This window comes from Aptenodytes patagonicus, chromosome 1 (assembly GCF_965638725.1).
Source record: "Aptenodytes patagonicus chromosome 1, bAptPat1.pri.cur, whole genome shotgun sequence".
In the NCBI taxonomy this organism is placed as follows: domain Eukaryota; kingdom Metazoa; phylum Chordata; class Aves; order Sphenisciformes; family Spheniscidae; genus Aptenodytes; species Aptenodytes patagonicus.
In genome coordinates, this window is record NC_134949.1 from 87319554 (window position 1) to 87337987 (window position 18434).

The 18434-nt window shown below is 45.4% G+C and overlaps 1 protein-coding gene across 23 annotated transcripts in view; it reads right to left on the minus strand.

The window, feature by feature from the left end:
- LOC143164195 (rap1 GTPase-activating protein 1-like) overlaps window positions 1-18434 on the minus strand; it is a 56042-nt gene that overhangs the window by 24677 nt on the left and 12931 nt on the right. For all 23 annotated transcript variants that reach the window (XM_076346525.1, XM_076346515.1, XM_076346660.1 and 20 more), the window contains 5 exons: window positions 16915-16962; window positions 15774-15812; window positions 15469-15660; window positions 4702-4805; window positions 3128-3206 (listed from right to left, as the gene is read on the minus strand). In XM_076346525.1, coding sequence (XP_076202640.1) covers window positions 3128-3206; window positions 4702-4805; window positions 15469-15660; window positions 15774-15812; window positions 16915-16962 — 462 coding nt within the window. The remainder of the gene's footprint in view (window positions 1-3127; window positions 3207-4701; window positions 4806-15468; window positions 15661-15773; window positions 15813-16914; window positions 16963-18434) is intronic.

Genomic DNA, 18434 nt, shown 5'->3' on the forward strand with positions numbered 1-18434 from the left:
ACCTCTAAGATCATCGAGTCCAACCGTCGACCTAACACCACCACCCACTAAACCATGTCCCTAAGTGCCTCATCTACTCGTCTTTTAAATACCTCCAGGGATGGGGACTCCACCACTTCCCTGGGCAGCCTGTTCCAATGTTTCACCACTCTTTCAGTAAAGAAATTTTTCCTCACATCCAATCTAAACCTCCCCTGCCGCAACTTGAGGCCATTTCCTCTCGTCCTATCGCTAGTTACTTGGGAGAAGAGACCAACACCCACCTCGCTACAACCTCCTTTCAGGTAGTTGTAGAGAGCAATGAGGTCTCCCCTCAGCCTCCTTTTCTCCAGGCTAAACAACCCCAGTTCCCTCAGCCGCTCCTCATACGACTTGTGCTCCAGACCCTTCACCAGCCTCGTTGCCCTTCTCTGGACACGCTCCAGCACCTCAACGTCCTTCTTGTAGTGAGGGGCCCAAAACTGAACACAGTATTCGAGGTGCGGCCTCACCAGGGCCGAGTACAGGGGCACGATCACTTCCCTACTCCTGCTGGCCACACTATTGCTGATACAGGCCAGGATGCCATTGGCCTTCTTGGCCGCCTGGGCACACTGCCGGCTCATGCTCAGCCGGCTGTCGACCAACACCCCCAGGTCCTTTTCTGCCAGGCAGCTTTCCAGCCACTCTTCCCCAAGCCTGTAGCGCTGCATGGGGTGGTTGTGGCTGAAGTACAGGACCCAGCACTTGACCTCGTTGAATCTCATACAGTTGGCCTGGGCCCATCGATCCAGCCTGTCCAGGTCCCTCTGCAGAGCCTTCCTACCCTCGAGCAGATCAACACTCCCGCCCAACTTGGTGTCGTCTGCAAACTTACTGAGGGTGCACTCCATCCCTTCATCCAGATCATCGATAAAGATATTGAACAAGACCGGCCCCAAAACTGAGCCCTGGGGAACACCGCTCGTGACCGGCCGCCAACTGGATTGAACTCCATTCACCACAGCTCTCTGGGCCCGGCCGTCCAGCCAGTTTTTGACCCAGCGCAGAGTACACCTGTCTAAGCTGTGAGCCACCAGCTTCTCTAGGAGAATGCTGTGGGGGACGGTGTCAAAGGCCTTCCTGAAGTCCAGGTAGACCACGTCCACAGCCTTTCCCTCATCCACTAGGCGGGTCACCTGGTTATAGAAGGAGATCAGGTTGGTCAAGCAGGACCTGCCTCTCACAAATCCGTGCTGGCTGGGCCTGATCCCCTGGTTGTCCCACACATGCCTTGTGAGTGCCCTCAAGATGAACTGCTCCATAATCTTCCCCGGCACCAAGGTCAGGCTGACAGGCCTGTAGTTCCCCGGATCCTCCTTCCGGCCCTTCTTGTAGATGGGCGTCACATTGGCAAGCCTCCAGTCATCCGGGACCTCCCCCGTCAACCAGGACTGCTGATAAATGATGGAGAGCAGCTTGGCGAGCACCTCCGCCAGCTCCCTCAGCACCCTTGGGTGGATCCCATCCAGCCCCATAGACTTGTGAGCATCCAGGTGGCGTAGCAGGTCACTGACTGCTTCCTCTTGGAGTATGGGGGGTTCATCCTGCTCGCCGTCCCTGTCTTCCAGCTCGGGGGGCCAAGTACCCTGAGGATAACTGGTCTGCCTGTTAAAGACTGAGGCAAAGAAGGCATTGAGTACCTCAGCCTTTTCCTCATCCTCAGTGACAATGTTCCCCCCCGCATCCAATAAGGGATGGAGATTCTCCTTGGCTCTCTTCTTGTCATTAATATATTTGTAAAAGCTTTTTTTGTTGTCTTTAACGACAGCAGCCAGATTGCGTTCTAGCTGGGCTTTTGCCTTTCTCATTTCTTCTCTGCACGACCTAACGAGATCCCTGTACTCTTCTTGAGTTGCCTGCCCCTTCTTCCACAAGAGGTAAACTCTCCTTTTTTTCCTGAGTCCCAGCAAGAGCTCCCCGTTCAGCCAGGCCGGTCGTCTTCCCCACCCGTTCTTCTTACGGCGTACAGGGACAGCCTGCTCCTGCGCCTTTAAGACTTCCTTCTTGAAGATCGTCCAGCCTTCCTGGACCCCTTTGCCCTTCAGGACTGTCTCCCAAGGGACTCTCTCAACCAGTGCCCTGAACAGGCCAAAGTCCGCCCTCCGGAAGTCCATGGTTGCGGTTTTGCTGGCCCCCCTCCTTACTTCACCAAGAATGGAGAATTCTACCATTTCATGGTCGCTAAGCCCAAGACGGCCTCCAACCACCACATCTCCCACCAGTCCTTCTCTGTTTGTAAACAGCAGATCGAGCGAGGCACCTCCCCTGGCAGGCTCACTTACCAGCTGTGCCAGGAAGTTGTCTTCCACACACTCCAGGAACCTCCTAGACTGCTTCCTCTCTGCCATGTTGTATTTCCAGCAGACATGCGGGAAGTTGAAGTCCCCCACGAGAACAAGGGCTAGCGATTGAGAAACTTCTGCCAGCTGCTTGTAGAACGCTTCATCCGCCTCTTCATCCTGGTTGGGTGGTCTATAACAGACTCCCAGCAGGATATCTGCCTCGGTGGCCTTCCCCCTCATCCTTACCCATAAACACTCAACCATACCATCATCACAATCATTGAGCTCTATACAATCGAAACACTCCCTAACATACAGGGCCACCCCACCACCTCTCCTTCCTCGCCTGTCCCTTCTGAAGAGTTTATAGCCATCCATTGCAGCACTCCAGTCATGAGAGTCGCCCCACCATGTTTCTGTGATGGCGACTAAGTCATATCTATCCCGCTGCACAATGGCTTCCAGCTCCTCCTGTTTGCCACCCATGCTGCGTGCATTGGTGTAGATGCACTTGAGCTGGGCTATAGATTTCACCCCCGGCATCGGCACGCCACCCCTAGGCTCATTTCTAGTGAGCCTGGTTTTATCCCCTTTCCCCTTCAAACCTAGTTCGGAGTTTCGGACGAACCTAGACAGGAGTCCCTTCAGGCAAAAATTCTGAGGTAAAATTAGAAGAGAAAGAAGAGAAGCTAAATGGAAGTGTAAAAGGCAAGTATATGACAGTACTATTGGGGAATAGTAAAAGAGAGGGAAATGGGAGGACAGAGGTGAAAGTAACTTGAAGAATGAGGCTGTAAGAGCAAAAAGGCAAGCACAAATCTCACCTTTGCCATCTGGACAGCGTTGGGAAACTCATTCAGACAGGAAATGGGGATCAGGTCATGTTTGGTGCCAGTCCGAGTCCTGACACAAAACAAAAAAGGCATTAGAGCAAAAGCTGAAGGGAGACATATGCAACACAGGTTCTTTAAAGAAAGAGTAGCCATTCCTTCAGATTATCCTTAAAGCAGTTAATTCCAGGCGATTAATTTTAAGCCTGGTGCATAAAATCACTGGAAAAGGGAGGTATTTACACTTCTTATTGCTCATCACTTGTTGTGGGGAACAGAGGAAGACAAAACAGGGATGCTTAGTCTCTTGCTCCTTTGCATTCTTTTCTTGCTTGAAAAAATATTTTGCCCCCTCCACCCCCCCACCATTTCTTTCACAGAAATCTAAATGTTGAAATACAATTCATGGACACAGTATTATAATGGATTCATAAGATCATACAATGAGGGTTTGAAAGACTGTTAAAAGGTCTGTTAGAGACAACCTAGGAAAGCATATCTATGCAAAGTATAGGAGGTAGAAACTGGTGTAGCATTGGTCCAGAAAGCTGATGGAGAAAAGCTTCCTTTCTCTCTCTATATATATATATATTAAAGGAGAGATGTCTTTCTAGGGGAGAAGAAATATTGGGCTGTCAGAGTACTCTTCAAACCATTATAAACAAGCTATTGAGCAAAAGGTGCTGCATATAATACGATACCTTAATAGAGGAATTACTACCCTTTTGTTCTTCACCAGTCTCTTCCATGTAGGAAGGTTTCTGGGCTCAGATAAATATTCCCTGGCACAGCTCACAAATAGGGTCTCTCTTTTTTCCCCCCAGATTATTGCTCCACCTGGCACTCTGAAGTGTTCTCCGCGTACAATGGAGGAAACCTACCAGTGATTCTCTTGTAGCTGACTCCTATGCAACCAGTATTTTCCCTCAGCCCTGGATGAGTCCTTGTCAGCAGCAACTGTACGTCAGTTGTTTCCAGTAGCATACTGCCTACTGGAAGTGCACCCAGCCCATAGTGTGGTAAAAAGCGTTTCTGCAGCGTGCCTCTCACCTATGCAAGATCCATCTCTGTTCTTCCTCTAGTTCATTCAGCAGCTCTCTCTGGGTAATGGCTCTCTGTGGAAGCCCTAAAGGTTACGGCACTTCGTAGGCTGTCCTGGGAAGCTAAGGAATGTTCTAGCTCTCCTTCAAGGGAGCTTTAGGCTCAAGTACAAAGTCCAAAGACAGGCCTGGGCTAGGCTGCCCTCCATCAGGGAATCCATATTCTCCTAGAGAGTACTCACATGTCTCTAAGTAAACAGAATAAACAGAAAAACTTTCTTTTTGAGGGAAGAACAGATATTTTTCACCAGGAACTATAAAGATGTGCCTGCAAACACCACTTCAGCTTCCTGAAGGAAACTGCTGAGAGAATCTCAGAGGGGAAGGCAAGAAAAGAAGGCTCAAAGGTTCTGTTGCAGCCCTCTCCAGGAGAAAGACACGAGATTCACACCCATATCTATGCAGAGGATGCTCAAGCTAAGATGAGGGACACAGCACAGTAACATACACTTCAACAGGCGCTGTTACCTCAGCAACAGGCGTAGGTTTTCCTGCTTCTCGATCTGTTCATACTTCACAGAAAGTACCAGGTAGCCCAAGGACATGTCGCTGGAGTAAAAGTTCTGGTGCTCCTGAAAACAGGAAGCCAAAATGCATTATTCCCAACACACTTCCCACAGAAGTTTACCAGATTTTTTGCATACAACCTGTCACTCAAGATTAGCTAATTTTTTCTTTAACTAGCAATGGTATGCTTGAAGACATGCATATACTGCCTCCCAGCCCCCTTGGTGATCAATGCATAAGCATATCAGTCAAAGTTCATCCACTGTCAGTTCAGTTCCTCCTCAGCTGTCCATCATCAGAAGGGCTCCTGAGAAGGAATAGGATGAGAACATTCAGCAACACATTTTGAAGAAATAGAGTTTCTTGTAAATAAATTCGTATCTTTCACAGACATTCCCTGTATCCATTCAGACTCTGCATGACTAAGTAGTGGTCTCCAGCACATTCAACTGGATGTGGTCATGGGAATTTTCTATACAAACAGTAACGGCAGGAACATTACACCAAATGATTGATCTCTAAGAGCACTCACGTCTCAGGGAGGATGCAGTCAGAGCTCCCGGTAACTACTTTGCAGATGAAGACTGTTCTCAGCAGTGCCACTAACACTGCTTGAGCTTTAGTGGGGTGTGCTTCGAAGAGAGTCATTCAGTCAAACAATGAACCATAATGCAAACATTTTCACAGGCTCTATATAGAAGTGGCTGTGGCCATACATTTCTCCTGGGTATACAGCCATGTTCCAATGGCCTGGGTATATCAATATATATTTTATATATTGATATATATATATTTTTATATAGATAACATATTTGTATATATAACCTCTAACCTCAAAAGGTTAAAGCCTTTTGACAAGGGATGTGAACGGAAACCTCTAGCACAATAAGAATACTATATAGGCAGAATCATCCAGAAATGCTTAGATCACTCCCATCTTCCTAGTGGAATACCACTTTATGGCCAGTTTTTGGAGCTAGCTGCTACATAAATTCTCACCAAACAAAGAGCTGAGACTGAACTCATGCTTTCAGCAAACAGTCCAAAATTATTGGGTTTGAGGGATAAGCAGGACAGAGAGACCAACAAGAATGTCACGCAGGGGATCCAATTCTCTTTGGATTAGATTTGCTTAGATTAATATCTTAATCTCTTGCTGCTAATGAGAACTTCTGCTGAAAGGGGCAGTAGTACATTCCAGTATTTAGCGTCCAACCCAGGAGAATACAGTGAGATTGGTATGATACTTCTGAGCTAGCAATGATGGAAGTTGGGGTAAGACTCCTTCTCAGCAAAACAAAATAATAATAAATAAAACAAAATAAAACAAAAGAAAGAATCCCAAAACCAAAATTGTCTCAGCTACCCTATAGCAGGCAGAATTATCAGTGCCTCCTTATGCCTTGGGACCGTGAAAATCAGGAGAAAGTCATCCAGCAATCTGCTGACAGTGAAATCAGGAATGTGTCCACAGAGATCTCCAGTGCAGAACAGTTCAGGCAACAGAAAAAAAATCAAGGCTTTCTTTTGGTATCTTTCGTAGACAAATCTTGGGATTTTCCAAATCCCAGATGATGTACCTCAAGATATCCAGCTGGATTTCCCACCTGTGGTTCTGTAGGAGAAAAAATGCTCTGTCCACTCACTGAGAAGTCAGACACTGCCAGGAGATAAAATGCACACACTTTAATGGGGAGCTTGATTCCCAAATTCCACTTGTCAACCGTTTCACAGAGAAGAGGTACCAACTGCTATCCTGTTTGTTGATATATTTTCTAATGATAGTGTTGCCCATCACCGACTTACTTGAAAGATATAATGAAAGTTCTCTGCATACATTTTAGTGCGTACAGATTCTGTTCTGATGTACACCAGTGGTTTTATGCTGTTTGTTTGTAGAAATTATCTTCTCCTCAGCCTAAATGCAAAGTGTTTGTCATGGTCAAATTAAATGGAGGAGAGAGATAAAACACCATTCCCCTGCAAATAATGAATGGGCTGTTCTACCACCAGAATAGCAGTCATCTCAAATCAAAGACAGAGTCACCTGCAACCTGAGAAGATGGCCAGGGAGCATGAAGCCAGTAACCAGGATTGCAAGACTTGGAGGGAGCATCACAGGAAGCACTGTATAAATACATCCTTGTGTATGACACAGTGTTATGCACTGGGACAGTAAGTTAAGTGTTCAGTTGTACAGTCATAACTTGCATGATTTGGAATGTGTTCTGTGAAAGGAATACTCCGGACACAATTAACTCATAATAAGGAATCAATGGGAGCAAAGTGTGTAATTTGATCAAAAAGAGTTGCTACTCTGAGAGTTCCTTCCTCAGCCTTCTGCCTAGAAAATACAGAAGGTCTGTTCTGTGTCTGGTGGATTGCAATCTCTCCCAACACACTGGTGAGATTGCCTTTTGCTGTGGAAAAAATCTAAACAATTTTTTGTATTAGTCATAGTTCTGACTCATTGTGAAAGATACATCTAGTGAAATACTCTGATATCTATGTGGACGTAGGCATCTTGAAGTCAACAGACATAAACCAATCCCCCCCTTGAAAAAAAAAAAAGGAATTACTAAGACTACAGTCACTACCCTGAACCTGGATGTGAAGATGAAGCTATTGAACTTCTTTAAGTATTAGAGGTATCATTGTCCTCACCTTCTCTTTGAGAGAGAAAAAAACCCAACACTCAGAACTGCCCTGCTACTGACTCATGGGGAAAAAGTTCCATGGCTTCTGGTGCTACATAGTCTACCTTCTGCTAAAGCAGACCAAACAAGTGGGTCCTGAAAAACATAAGGTAGAAGTAAAGAGCAGCAAACAGAATAACGTGGCCTCTAGCTGCAGTGTTCAAATCACAGAAGTCCAGTGTGATCTGTCACATAAGTCAATGGCAGTGACTGAACTTATCTGTATGTGGGAAGAAAAGCTGAAATCAAAGGAAGCCACAATGGCTGAGAGGACAGTTTATTTCTCCTGACCATGACTTTCAGGATACTAATAGATTTTGGGGATGTGAACAAGAATCAGGTGCAGTAGTCATTGTGACCAAGGGCAGAAGGACAGAGCAGCTGAGGAATAGACAGATTCAAGGAGCAAAACTATACAAATGCATGTAGCATGGGGAATAAACAAGAGGAGTTAGAGACGTGCACACACCTGCAGGGCTACGACCTTATTGGCATCACGGAGACGTGGTGGGATGGCTCCTATGACTGGAGTGTTGGGATGGAGGGATACAGGCTCTTTAGGAAGGACAGGCAGGGAAGATGAGGAGGGGGTGTTGCCCTCTATTGCAATGACCAGCTGGAGTGCACGGAGCTCTGCCTGGGGATGGATGAGGAGCCAACCCAGAGCTTATGGGTCAGAATTAAAGGGAAGGCAGGGACAGGTGACATTACGGTGGGGGTCTGCTATAGGCCACCCGACCAGGAAGACCAAGCAGATGAGGCCCTCTATAGACAGATAGGAGCAGCTTCATGCTCACAAGCCCTGGTCCTCATGGGGGACTTCAGCCACCCCGACATCTGTTGGAGGAACAACATGGCAGGGCATAAGCAATCCAGGAGGTTCCTGGAATGCGTCGATGATAACTTCCTTCTCCAAGTGGTAGAGGAGCCAATGAGGAGAGGTGATATGCTGGACCTTGTTCTCACCAACAAGGAGGGGCTGGTGGGGAATGTGAAGCTCAAGGGCAGCCTGGGCTGCAGCGACCACGAAATGGTGGAGTTCAAGATCCTTAGGGCACCGAGGAGGGCGCACAGCAAGCTCACTACCATGGGCTTCAGGAGAGCAGACTTTGGCCTCTTCAGGGATCTGCTTGGTAGAGTGCCATGGGACAAAGCCCTGGAGGGAAGAGGGGCCCAAGAAAGATGGGTAATAGTCAAGGATCACCTCCTTCAAGCTCAGGAGCGATGCATCCCAACAAAGAGGAAGTCAGGCAAAAATGCCAGGAGGCCTGCATGGATGAACAAGGAGCTCCTGGACAAACTCCAACACAAAAGGGAAGCCTACAGAGGGTGGAAGCAAGGACAGGTAGCCTGGGAGGAATACAGAGAAATTGTCCGAGAAGCCAGGGGTCAGGTTAGGAAAGCAAAAGCCCTGATAGAATTAAATCTGGCCAGGGACATCAAGGGCAACAAAAAAAGATTCTATAGGTACGTCAGGGATGAAAGGGAGACAAGGGAAAATGTGGGCCCTCTCCAGAATGGAACAGGAGACCTGGTTACCTGGGACACGGAGAAGGCGGAGGTACTCAATGACGTTTTTGCCTCAGTTTTCACTGGCAAGTGCTCGAGCCTCACCGCCCAAGCCACAGAAGGCAAAGGCAGGGACTGGGAGAATGAAGAGCCGCCCACTGTGGGAGAACATCAGGTTCAAGACCATCTAAGGCACCTGAAGGTACACATGGTCCATGGGACCTGATGAAATCCATCCACGGGTCCTGAAGGAACTGGCGGATGAAGTTGCTAAGCCACTATCCATCGTATTTGAGAAGTCGTGGCAGTCCGGTGAAGTTCCCACTGACTGGAAAAGGGGAAAGATAACCCCCATTTTTAAAAAGGGAAAAAAGGAAGACCCGGGAACTACAGGCCAGTCAGTCTCACGTCTGTGCCTGGGAAGATCATGGAACAGATCCTCCTGGAAGCTACGCTAAGGCACATGGAGGACAGGGAGGTGATTCGAGACAGCCAGCACGGCTTCACCAAGGGCAAGTTCTGCCTGACTAATCTAGTGGCCTTCTATGATGGAGTGACTACATCAGTGGACACGGGAAGGGCTACAGATGTCATCTGTCTGGACCTCTGTAAGGCCTTTGACACGGTGCCCCACAACATCCTTCTCTCTAAACTGGAGAGGTATGGATTTGATGGGTGGACTGTCCGGTGGGTGAGGTATTGGTTAGATGGTCACATCCAGAGGGTAGTGGTCAATGGCTCAATGTCCAGATGGAGATTGGTGACGAGTGGCATCCCACAGGGGTCTGTATTGGGACCGGTATGGTTTAGTATCTTCATCAGTAACATAGACAGTGGGATTGAGTGCACCCTCAGCAAGTTTGCAGATGACACCAAGCTGAGTGGTGTCAGGTCAACATGCCTGAGGGACGGGATGCCATCCAGAGGGACCTGGACAAGCTCGAGAAGTGGTTAACAAGGCCAAGTGCAAGGTCCTGCACCTGGGTCGGGGCAACCCCCAGTATCAATACAGGCTGGGGGATGAAGGGGGGATTGAGAGCAGCCCTGCCAAGAAGGACTTGCGGGTACTGGTGGATGAAAACCTAGACATGAGCCAGCAATGTGCGCTTGCAGCCCAGAAGGCCAGTCGTATCCTGGGCTGCATCAAAAGAAGCATGGCCAGCAGGTCAAGGGAGGTGATTCTGCCCCTCCACTCTGCTCTGGTGAGACCCCACCTGGAGTACTGCCTCCAGCTCTGGAGCCCTCAGCATAAGAAAGACATGGACCTGTTGGAGCAGGTCCAGAAGAGGGCCACGAAAATGATCAGGGGGATGGAACACCTCTCCTGTGAAGAAAGGCTGAGAGAGTTGGGGTTGTTCAGCCTAGAGAAGAGAAGGCTTTGGGGAGACCTTATTGCTGCCTATCAGTACTTAAAGGGGGCTTATAAAAAAGATGGCGGCAGACTTTTTAGCAGGGCCTGTTGTGACAGGACAAGGGGGAATGGCTTTAAACTAAAGGGGGGTAGATTTAGACTAGATAGAAGGAAGAAATTTTTTACGCTGAGGGTGGTGAAGCACTGGCACAGGTTGCCCAGAGAGGTGGTGGATGCCCCATCCCTGGAAACATTCAAGGTCAGGTTGGACGGGGCTCTGAGCAACCTGATCTAGTTGAAGATGTCCCTGCCCACGGCAGGGGGGTTGGACTAGATGGCCTTTAGAGGTCCCTTCCAACCCAAACTATTCTATGATTCTATAAGTACATGCTCAATGGTCAGTTGAAGTCTAGAATCAAAGAAGTCCATAAACCAAAGAAGTCATATGCTAGGGTGGATGCCCAAGACAGGCTTTTAAGTAAAAAGATGGTACAATGCCAATAAAAGTCAGGAGTAGAAGGCAGTACAAAAGAATAGGAGCCGAAGCCTGACGTTAGCTGCAGCCAAAAGTAACACTGAGCTGCAAAGACCACAAAACAGGATGCCTTTTAATGAGACTTCTAAGCCAGACCCCAGCAGGTCTGACACATTGGGATCTCAGTTGCTCTGGAGACTGGGCTATCAGCTCTGCAGCTGGCATAACTGGACAGAGTTACACAAAGGGGTGCAATCTTCACAGGGGAACAGGCACCAGAATTAGTGGAGGTCTTAAAATAATTGAATTTTTGCCAAAGCTACTCTGGCTGTCTAGCTTGATCCTGAATGTAAGCCTGGGTTTTAAACTGAGATCTGAGTAATCATATATATGAACAAAACTATAATTTCCTCGTTATGACTTTTTTTTTCCTCTGTGATTTTCTTTCTCTGTAAAAACACATAGGCAACAGAAGGCAGACTCAGAGTCCTTCAACATACAACAGCATTTATCATTAGCTGTCCTGAAGTTAGACATGAACCATCAAAAACCTTTATGGTTAATACTGAAGATTGCAACTCAGCGGTGACAAGATAGCCTGGAGCTGAGATGACCTCAGCTCAGATGATAGGTATAAATTTGTTCAGCCATAGAAGCAGTTTCTGTAACATTTAGGGCAATCTGAAAGGAAGTTCTGGATTTCAAACGGATCTCTGTAAAAGCAATTAAGTATCCTCCATGGGGCCAAGGGAAAAGACTAACAGAATACACAAGGAGTGCTGACAGTTTGCCTGAGAAGTTATAAAGCTATTAAGATATCTGCCATGTTCTTAGCCACTTGGGTTCTTTTTGATGAAATAGAATTATTTTTCACTACTCAGTAGCAGCAATTGCACCAAAGATGAACAAACCAGAAAAAAGTAAAAGACGTCTTCCCCATGGGACCTGGTATGTTTCATCAGTTCTTTTAGTAATAGGAGCATAGAACACTAAAAGATCTTTACAGGATTCAAAATGGGTTCATTAGCCCATCCTCTTCCTTCAAGACAAATGAAAATAAAAAAACAATTAACTTTGAAAAAACTTGGCAACCTCTGGTCACCTGGTAAATTACTGGGATGATTTCATCCCTGAAGAAGGAAGAAAAGCAGCTTTGGTGGCCAAATGATTGTGATGACCTACAGGAAGATAATGATACCTGAACATCCAAACCTAACAACAGTGATAGATACCTAATAAACTTACAGTACTGAGCAGGCAGCATCATTATTCCAGCAAGCCTTCTTTTCATAAAAGTGTAAGGTGTTGTTTGCCAGTCAGATGACAACAAGGACCTAGAAGCTACTGCCATTGTTGGCAACTGCAGAATGCAGGACCACTAAGGCTGGCCTGGTACTGAAGTGATACCTGATAAGGTTGTCTCCTTGCAGGCCCTCCCTGCATCTCTGCTTGGAGAAAACTAAAAAAAATTAAAAAAAAAATCCTGGGCTGATGTCAGCTTGTCATGACAGGAAAACAGTAACAAGCTCCAAAAAACATGTATTTGCATACCAGAGGAAAATGATCCTCAATATGAGAAGACCTGCAGTCTCAGCAAGTCAGAGAACACATTTACTTAAAATCAGAGTCTTGTAGTAATGAAACAAAATTAGAGAGACTTTAAAATAACAGAAGAGATCATTACAGTTATACCTAGTAACAAAAACGTCCTTTGACTGCTTCAAATAGTTTCCACCTCTTTGTCCTAGGTTAAGCTAGAATTTCACGCTAATAACTTAAGACGTAGTTCTTTCTGCTGAGAGGACTCCACTGAGTCGGTTCCCCAACAGTTCACAGCACTGCAGCAATACTCTAACCAGCACAAAGAAAGGACAGCGTAATCGAGAAATACATGACCACATACGAATGTATGGCAAGAAAGCTTCTCTCATCAGCACTGCCAGCTTCAAGTGCTTGTGCAACTGCACCCTAGGATTCTTTGACTGGCACTTCCAATGTATACCTTCATTAAATCCTTCCTGGCTTCAGGCTACTTCTCTATTATAGTCTCGAAAAACAACGTAGACATTTAATAATTCCCACAGTATAAGACATAAGGTTTTACAGCCTTCTTCCTACAGGCAAAATGAATCTTAGTGTGTAATCATCATATAAAACATAGACCATGAAACACAAAAGGAACTGAGCTAGGGCTTGTATGTCCTAGCACTTTTTTTTGTGGTTGTTCTATAGGATCCGCTATAAGGTATTGTCAAAAGAATTGTCCGAGTTTGAGTGACCTAGTATATGCACACCCACAACACAGACATGCATATTAAGTTTGTAATACCACACGTACTCTAATCTCCCATCTTGCTTAAAGGATATTCCCTAAACCACTGGCTGTGCTTCTCCCATCACATGATGCTTATGGACTCTTCTTCAGCTAAGAATTGTTTGCAGTTATTCAAAGCATGCAAGAGACCTTTCATTTACTTTCTGAAATAACCTTCCCATGTTATCAGAAAGAAAAGGACCCAATCCACACAGCATCAAAATCACCGGTCTCTCTTAACTTTGAACTGAAGAAATACTCTCCTTGTGGAAAAGCTCTGAGCTCTCTCCTTACCTAAGCCTTTAAGCCATGGGTAAAGACACGGGTAAAGTCTTCTACGCATGCGTAGATGTTGTGGTTTAACCCAGCAGGCAGCTGAACACCACACAGCCTTCTTTCACTCTCCCCCACCCCCAGTGGGATGGGGGAGAGAAGGCGGGGGGGGGAAGTAAAATTCGTGGGTTGAGATAAAGATAGAGTTTAATAGGACAGAAAAGGAAGGGAAAATAAAATAATAATAATAATAGAATATACAAAGTAAGTGATGTACAATTCAATTGCTCACCACCTGCCAACCGATGCCCAGCCAGTTCCCGAGCAGCGGTCACCACCCCCTGGCCAACTCCCCCCAGTTTATATACTGAGCATGATGTCATATGGTATGGAATATCCCTTTGGCCAGTTTGGGTCAGCTGTCCTGGCTGTGCCCCCTCCCAGCTTCTCGCTGGCAGGGCACGAGAAGCTGAAAAGTCCTTGACTAGTGTAAGCACTACTTAGCAACAACTAAAACATCAGCGTGTTATCAACATTATTCTCATCCTAAATCCAAAACACAGCACTGTACCAGCTACTGGGAAGAAAATGAACTCTATCCCAGCCGAAACCAGGACAGTATAGTTTTCTGTGACAAGAGTCCTGTTCACCTTGTTCTTTTCTGACACTGGCTTGCTCAAAAACTTGCATGTTTAATGGAACATAGACACACATTCCTGTCAATTAAGACAAAGAATAAAACACTGGACACTGTAGAAAAGAAAGAATATAGGTGAGAGGACTTTTTCTGTAGTACTGAAGCACTGATGGTTGGGCACTTTGCAAATGTATAGAGTCCAATGGTATGGGAATTCCTGATCTCACTTGGAAGGAGCAATGATGATACATGGCCCTGCTTAAGCAGAGGTATGGACAAGATGAGCTCCAGAGGTCCCTTCCAACCTCAACCATTCTGTGATATCAGGTCAGCAGTGAATCCTACAATCAGAGTGAAAAAAAATCATATCCCAATTTGCGTCTCATCCTAGCTGGCTCTGGAAACCTTCAAGCACAACCCTAAATTTACCATGACAGAAAAATAATTACAATTGGCATACTGAAGGCTTCCAGAATGTCACAGGATAAATGTCCATTAACAGATTGTACAGCAGATTTGCCAGTCTAGAGAGGAAGCCTCCAGGAAGGGTACTTTACATAGAAATTATATTAATATCGGTTTCTAGCGTTGCATACTACACAAGATCATTCAGACAAGTCCAGCTACTGCAGAATAGGTCCCCAGTACTACCCAAAACTCCACCTCTTCCTGGTTTTGAACTTACTAAGCAGTTGCAGAGGGAGACCACTGAATAAGATGCAGCATGAGTATACCTGTCAGGCTTTCTTATCTCCTTATGCCATGAAACGAGTCTCAGAAAAGATCATGGGTTTGTTCTCACTTATCTTGATGGTTAATATCATCCTGAGGTCCAGTCTGAGAATCAATCAGTTCCCTAAACAGGCCAACCCAGATGGACCTTAACGGCCAGCCAACAAACATTCCCTTAATGAGGCCAAGCTCTGTCTCCCTATCTGTCAGACTGAAATTTTTAAAGTCAGGCAACACTTAGCACCAAATTTACTTAAATCAAACAGCTATAAAACACATTGTCCAGTTTCTTCATACACATTCTGTGGTGACTATACTTGTTGCTTATCTATACCGAGGAAAATGGACCATTTTTCTTACTACTGAGGCGCTGAAGTCCCCTCTAAAAATAATACCATCTCCATTTCCAGTATTATTACACTTTTTTCCCCTTGTCATCCCAAGGTTGGCATCTGTCCAGGAGCCTCAAAAGAGCTTCTTAACCAAATATAAGCATTTCCTGTGCAAACCTTTCTCTTCTGTTAATGCACAGGATGATGCACATATCACATGGGGACAGGACCAACCTAACACACTACTAGCCATACAGTAGTATGTACCTTATTTACATTAGTTCAAGGCATCACGAGGAATTGAAATGGAGTGACTGTGCAGTTATTTCTAAGTCCATCAGGAAAAGCCCAAGATACACTTCAGCCTTGAGGCTGGGTGGGCAGAGAAGGCTCTGAAGATCACCCTTACCTTCCCCAGAAAATGTTTGCGGTACAGCTTGGCTGTAGGGTCACTCTCCAGTTTCACTTTACCACTCCAGGGAAAGGGTACATCAGGCAGAGTTGGACTCAAGCTGGAGAGGTTGTGGCTGGTCCCTTCAATCCAGTAGCCCCCAAACTGGGGTAAGATAATGAGAGGATATGGCCACCCTTTCTGTAATACCTATTCAGAAGGACAGAGAACATGAAAGCTGAAAGGCCAATAAGCTGAAAGGCCAATAAGCTGAAAGGCCAATAAAGTCCAAGGAAAAACAGAGGAGAGCAGTACTAACTTACCTCGTGGATGCTGGGGTAAGGAATATACTCCTCTTCTGTCTGAAATCAGAAGAGACCATTAGCAAAAAATGCGTGACATCATTTAAAATGTTATGCTCTCATGATGGCGCAAGCTGTGCCCTCAGCTTCCACTCTGCCCTAGTCCATCTTTAGAGTTTTACTTTAGGATTTAACATTAGACTCCATTTCCCAGGTCTCGGCATTATAATATAGAACTTTGAGAACAATAAATTCAGGAGTCAGATTTCACCCACCTTCCTCCTTGAAACTACACAGAAAACAGGCATGCAAAATGAGGTAGTCAAACTACAGGCAAATTGGATGAGGTTAGGAGTAAGAGCCTCTCTCCTTTCCTTCCATGCAGTGTTAGACAGCTGCAGACAGAGATGACAGTAGGGATGGTAGAAATAGTACTGTATTTACAGCGAGATCAAGGTTGTGTCTTCTCCATAGCTAGACCTATGGTATACAACTGAGCAGGGCTGAGGCATGACTGCAAGAATAGGAGTATCTGAGCCGCTTTATACCAGTTGGATGCCCCCTCCGTCACCACAAAGAGCACTGACTATCTCTGTCAGAATTGAGCTATATCAATTCTCTGTGTGGCTTTTTTTGGTTTTTTTAAGGTCACTCCAAGATTGAATTCAAGGTCGAGGTTGATTTTAAGGTTACTGTGCCTGAGCTGAGACTAAAAGAATGGAGAGGAAGAGAATTTAAAGATAGGAATCTGTTCTTATTGGCCCAATATTAAGGGAAACAGACCAGCTTTCTAGTAGCATTTATGAGTCCTCAAGCAGACGACTGAAATAAATGCAATGTGGTTTCATAAATATTATTATAGGTCTTAAATTGAATAAAATTTAAGAAATTATTTAGTCAAAACTAAGATTTTTAATAATATTAAATGCTTATTGGAGCCACTTAAATTTGAAAAAGGGAAGTATTGATTCTGCTTCAGCTACATAGTTTCACCCTTTTGTGCAGCAACTTTAAATAAATAAATAAATGAGACAAGCATATATGTGTTCTTGGGTTGTTTGTAGTCTCCCGGTTCACTCCAAGATGAAAATACACTGCAAGCCAGGTCAGTTATTATCTGCCATTCTCAGCAACTTAGGACACAACAACAGTTTGGCCTGACCTTGAGAGGAGCTGGAAGGGAACACCTTTGTTCATCCAGACGACTCCCCTGGAAACAGAAAGTCACAGACAGTGAATCCTATGTTTTAGCGTGTCTGTTTCACTTACCCTCTGTGTCCTTCTCCATATCCCCAATATGCATATTTTGTCTCTCTCTGTAGTATTCTATTTTATGCAAGTTTGGAATAAACAGAAGGAGTAAAGCTAGAACTTGGCCAGTCCCCTAGTTTGGCATTAAAACTGAAGCGCCCCCCCCCCCCCCCCCTTACATTTCTTAAAAAGCAGAAAGCTAGCAGAAATTAAAAGCAAATCTCCCAAACTGATTTTCTTATTTAATTCTCTAATCTCTTCTAGCTACTTTACTTCCTATCCCAAGCAGTAAAAAAAGGAAGAGATAAAGACAGAACATGAAAGAACAGTATTTCAGACCATTCATTCCTGTTCTACTCTTCCCTCTCCCTTGAAGATACTGGCAGAGCATCGAGAACCTCAGAGCAGGGTTAAGAGAAGTAACAAACATTTATTTTGAGGATTAGGGCTAGGCAAGAAGGCTTTTAAGCAGCTTATGTGCCTTGCTTCCATCCACATAAGGGAACAAATCTGTCTCCTGGAGGTAAGACAGAAAGTCAGAGCTGCTATCCATCCATACATCTGACTTGTGCAACAGGCTCCTGCAGGCAGCAAGGAGCCACATAGCAAAGCCCTGCACATCTGCTTTCCTAGGCACCATTACTGTGAGGTGAGTTGGAATGGCAGGGGAAGAGACTACTGGGTGCCTAGTTTCTTCCTGAATCAGCAGCTGGCATCCAGACTTGATTCTCTTTCTTAAGGCTATTCTATCCTCTGCCTTCTCACCATGGCAAGACTAGCTCGCTTACACCACACTTCTGCAGCAGAAGCACACAGGAAAATGTTAGTGAGGACAGCCCCAACACAGACTGAGCAGAGGCCCAGAACAAAAGAAGCCAAAAAGATATGGGGGCCAACAGGCTCCCAATAAAATGCTGCCCATAGTCCAAGTGGGCATCAATACAGACAGAAGAGTAAGAGGCAAAATTTGCATTGTCAGATAGGAAGCTGAAGACCAGGATTTAAGTTGCAGCTTTCTCTTATACACAATACACGAGAATTCAACTACTGCCACCTAAATCTTGTAACTCTCATACCAGACCATGCTGGTACACATGTATACATTTTTATACACCATCAGTGACTGCTTAATGGAGTGGCTAATTGGGGATTCCAGACAGGATAAGCAGCTCTCGACTTTGTTCTGAAAATAAGCAGGATCTGATTTATAACAGCTATGTCTATGCAAGTATTCTACAGTGGAACTAGCTTGTAAACTAGTATCTGGCAGAAATATGTGTATCTGAGTGGACGTCTACAGTGGAGATGTAAGAGGCTCAAGAGCAAAAGTTTGGGGCCAATGCTCCAGCCATATAGAGTGAAAAAACTGCTAGTATAGCAACAATATTAACATTGGGCAATAGCAACATTAGATCGAGGATTAATAATGAC